A 4,369-nucleotide genomic window follows, 5' to 3' on the forward strand; every position below is an offset into this window, starting at 1 on the left:
GTTTCTAACAAGTTATTATTGAAATACTTTTGGAGTTGAAGAACTTAGAAATAGGGGGCTAGGAAGTGAAAAACAATGTTGCAGAAGTGATTCCAATTAATCCAATATAAGAAGGAGAAGGAGAATACGATGTGAATTTCCTATTTTGCCCCTCCAATTTTAAATGGTTTTTGAGTTTTCCGTTCGATTGAGTCGAATCCCTAACGTCAAGGACCAAACTCGCCACTTAGTTTATAATTGAAGGGTTAAAAATGGATAGACCATAACTGAAGAACTGAGTCAGAACTTATTTATAAGTCAAGAACCAAATATACAATTTTTCCTACGGAGTAATATATCTAGTGTCACTACTCACTATGTGACCAACATTGGAAATTTGCAATCATGTCAGAATTGAACAAATTCCATAAGATTTGAGTCACAAATATATACATACAACTGTCACCACAGATCTTGTAATGCAATACAAAGCAAATTTGCATAGCTAAATCTGAGAAACCAAAGAGAGAAGCTAAACACCTATAGAATCAACACATCCAAAGAAATGGTGAGATATATAGTATCCTAACTCCCCCATGATTGAATATATACACAACCACCACTAAAAGCACAAAAATTCGATACAATACCTGCACGATACGCAGCTCAGAAACTCGGAAACATCCACCCTATAGTCCATCCGAGGAGCACGCCCACGCCAACAAGACTCAAACCCAGTGCAAACATTAGTGCATACTTCCCGAAATCGTACTTATTAGGACAGCCTCGCTTTTCCCGTTTCCCTCTGGCAAATTTGTGCCAGTTCTTCCTTTGTTTCGTTGTTTTCTGAGGCAGCCAAGGTAACGTTACGGGAAATATTCCGGATATCGGCTGGCTCGTGTTGTTCTTGATCTGGAAGTAGAGGTTCTCGAGTTGCAGAAGATGGAACCATTGCTTGTAGGCAAAAAGCTGCGACGCTTGCCGGAAGATGAGCTCGACAACACGCTCCTTTTCTGCGGAGGCTTTCTTTGCTGCGATCTCTGCCTGCCTTGCCCGAGTTTGAGAATGACGGAGCGCTTCCAAGATTTGAGCCTTGTTGGAATCGTTATCGTTTGCATTTGTTTCGGGCATAGGTCTTTGGTTGCAGTCACTGTTTCCCAGAATACAAAGTATGAGAAAGAATACGCTCATATGAAATTCAACAGAGTAAAGTCTCAAGGGCCAATTCCCCCTTCCAGCACTTGCTGGTCTTAACTGCACAGTTTTTGCGATTGTTGGAACTCCAACTCGTGACCTAAGTTCTGATACCACTTTTTAGGATCAAACGCTTACCACTATGTCAAAAGCTATGGCTCACAGCAAAGATACAACTTTATTTTCTTATAAACCGCCATCACATTTTCGAGAGGGAAGGTGCTGGACTTAGCCCTTTACTGGCCTCTGCCCAACACATATTGAGAAACCAGATATTATGTATCTGGGCATATTTATCTATGTAAAATAGGCACAATTTATAAGCTCTATTGAAGCATTATAAAGAATCGGAAAGCAGAAAATTTTATAGGGGCAATACCTCAATGGCGTGTTGGTACCAAGCTGCAAATGCTCTTCCCACTGTTTATGATACACACTTTTCTCGAGAGTGTTTCTTTGTGTCCGGGTATTTATATTCTTCTGTCCAGAAGAGCGGGCTTTAGGATCCAGAAACAAAGCATTAGCTCGTTTATGATCAACCCAGCCCAGACGAACACACGGGTCCCCTTTTGCGCTAGTGGTCTGTGGTTGGGGAAGATCGCAATTCTCGATAAGATCATGAGACCTCTGTGCAACCAAGAAAGCAAGTTCCTCTGTATCTGCAGTGCGCCACCATGGCTCAGACTTCTTATCACTACTCCAAGGACAGCTTGAATCGAAAGAAAGCTCGCTGGCCGGTTTAGAGACGGGGCAATCAAATGATTCTGTCATTCTAAAACCGGTGGGATTCTTGATGCTCTCGAGTCTAAGACAATCATCTAGGGAATCACTACCAAATGCAGTGTCGAGTTTTTTGTCTCCTATTCCGAGGTCGTTTTTAACACTAGCCGACATTTTAACCTGAGAATCGAGTAAAGATTTGTCCACCGTAAACTCGTCAACATATTCAATCTCATATTCACTAAGCTTGGAGGTTGAATTTCCAAAGGTCGAAGAACCTTGCATCTCGTCTACCGAAAGGAGGTGTTCACCAGCTAAACCCCCTTGATATCCATAATTGGGTTTAAGATGTAGCCACCATCTCGAGTTAGGAGATAGATTTGAATACGAAGAGTTCCAATTAGAAGGGAGGAAACACGCTCTCTCAGCATCTTGCGGATTGGCAGCAGATGCGGGTCCCGTATCTACTTCTTTCGCCGAGGGTGATGTTGGCGGACAACAAGCCAACTTCGGGGCTCTTTTGGCATCTTCCTGGACAAAGCATCGGTTAGCTGTTCTCTGCCAAGCAGCCCTTGCTTCAGCCACTGCCATTATTCGCCCGTTCTTCTGCACATTTCACTGCAAAACGGAAACAAGTCGCTCATAAAACGCACGCACCACGAATGAACCATCACGCATGGGTATTGAAAGACGAAAACCCATATTCCTCACTACAAAGAATTTTGGCAAGTATATGGCAATACAAAACACTAGAAACGTTGGGCGGAGGCCAGTAAGGGCCAAGTCCAGCACCATGTGGCTAGGGGATTGTTGGGCAGAGGCCGGTAAAGGGCCAAGTCCATCACCCTGGCTCTCGAAAATGTGTGGCGATCTTAACAAGTGGTATCAGAGCCAGGTCACGGTTAGTTCCTCCACTTGAGTCAAGATATCATTTCCATTCTATCGGAACACAAAGGCATCCATATGAAATATAAAACAAATGGCATCAGAATAAACCAGAACTGAGCCTAAGATCAAATAATTTAGCCCCGAAACTGTAAAACTAAATAATACTTGCAAATGACAGTGCCCGGCAACACTGGTCGTCTCAAATAGAGTCATCCACCGCTTTATCCCTTAACGAACTTAAACTAACAAGCACGAATGGAACTGTTGAGACAACATCAAAAGATCGTTTAGCAAAACTACTGTAGTTAACCTTTGCATTTTCAAACTACAAACCACACTCCAAATGACTAACCGAAAAGGGTTCTCTTCAAGCACTAGGAGAATTAATTAGAGAACGAAACTGGACTATAAAATTAGCAAAAGGACAAATAGCAAACGGATAAGAAAAAGTTCTAGAAGACAAAAGGAAACAAGATCAAGCATCATAACCAAACATGGAAATAGATACTCCAAAATGAAGCATTTGAGGGTTACAAGAAATCAATTATGAATCCCCTTGCCGACACTATCTTAGCACCAAACAAGAAAAAACAAGACAATAGCACCAATAATAGGCTTCCACTTTAGTTAGATATTTTAACCAAAAAAAAAAAACATAAATAAAATCAAATACTGTTGCAAAACAAAAGTCAGGCAACCCAGATTTCTCGCAATTGAATCGCACCCCAAAAACACAGCATCCGAATCAGAATCAGAATCAAGAAAACCCCATGTTTCATCAACCGCAGAAAAACAACACAGAATTAATTAAATATTGGAATAAACAAGGTAATCAACAAAGAACCAAGAACAGATTTTTCCTAAATTGGGAAAAAAACATTAGAAAACAATAATCAACAAATGAAAACATAAACCCAGACACCAGTACTTGTAACAGGAAGCTTTAATTAAATTAAACCTCACCTTAGTAAAACAAGTCATCTATCACCTTAGAATACACAAACTAAAATTAGACTGAAACTATGAAACATGAATGCATACGGATGAAGAATTATCTAAAGACAGAGTGGAAGGGGGGACCTGAAAGAGTGTAAACCAAGAAAGAATTGTTGGAGTCTGAAAGAGAGAGAAAGAGAGAGATGGGTAGTCTTTGGGTTCAAAAAGACAAGATTTTTGCTCATCTTTTTAATTTCATTTTCATTTTCCTTTTTCTATTTTGCCCACAGAGAAGAGTCTTATACATACTCCTATCTTGCCTTTTCTAGTTTGTTTTCAGTTAGCATTATCTTGTTTGTTGGTTTCTGAGTCTACTTATGTATACGAGAGACCAACGGCAGCGGACTATTGTTTTGTTTTTTCACATCAAACGGCGTCGTGTGGAATAGACAACCTGGTCCAAAGGAGTGAAGGACCTAAAAATCTAAAATTACGGCAGCAGAGTATTGTTTTGTTTTACACATCAAACGGCGTCGTGTAGAGTAGACAACCTCAGTACCTCACCTGAAAATATTTGTGTAGAACATGAGTGAAGTAAAAGAAATACTAATACAAATGTTTAGTGTGTAAAATTATCCGACCCGCCTAATTA

General features: G+C 40.5%; 1 protein-coding gene across 3 annotated transcripts; it reads right to left on the minus strand.

Moving 5' to 3' along the window:
• Window positions 1-359: 359 nt before the first annotated feature.
• LOC109162854 lies at window positions 360-4,011 on the minus strand. Of its 3 annotated transcripts, none has more exons than XM_019311560.1 (3): window positions 3,862-4,011; window positions 1,553-2,511; window positions 360-1,129 (listed from the first exon to the last, which is right to left on the minus strand). In XM_019311560.1, the coding sequence occupies exons 2-3, from the start codon at window positions 2,482-2,484 to the stop codon at window positions 646-648; spliced, it is 1,416 nt and encodes a 471-aa protein (XP_019167105.1). In that variant the 5' UTR covers window positions 2,485-2,511; window positions 3,862-4,011; the 3' UTR covers window positions 360-645. The 3 variants fall into 3 exon arrangements, with proteins under 3 accessions (XP_019167105.1, XP_019167106.1, XP_019167107.1); XM_019311561.1 differs by lacking the exon at window positions 3,862-4,011 and adding an exon at window positions 3,745-3,843; XM_019311562.1 differs by lacking the exon at window positions 3,862-4,011 and adding an exon at window positions 2,947-3,695.
• Window positions 4,012-4,369: the final 358 nt, after the last annotated feature.

This window comes from Ipomoea nil, unplaced genomic scaffold (genome assembly GCF_001879475.1).
Source record: "Ipomoea nil cultivar Tokyo-kokei standard unplaced genomic scaffold, Asagao_1.1 scaffold2957, whole genome shotgun sequence".
NCBI lineage: Eukaryota > Viridiplantae > Streptophyta > Magnoliopsida > Solanales > Convolvulaceae > Ipomoea > Ipomoea nil.

What these genes read in the sequence shown, in the direction of transcription:
- LOC109162854 (XM_019311560.1), bottom strand. Translation starts at nt 2,484, where the DNA reads ATGGCAGTGGCTGAAGCAAGGGCTGCTTGGCAGAGAACAGCTAACCGA. An exon ending in GGTACCAACACGCCATTGAG is followed by an intron (nt 1,130 to 1,552) that starts GTATTGCCCCTA and finishes TCTGGGAAACAG; the next exon opens with TGACTGCAACCAAAGACCTA.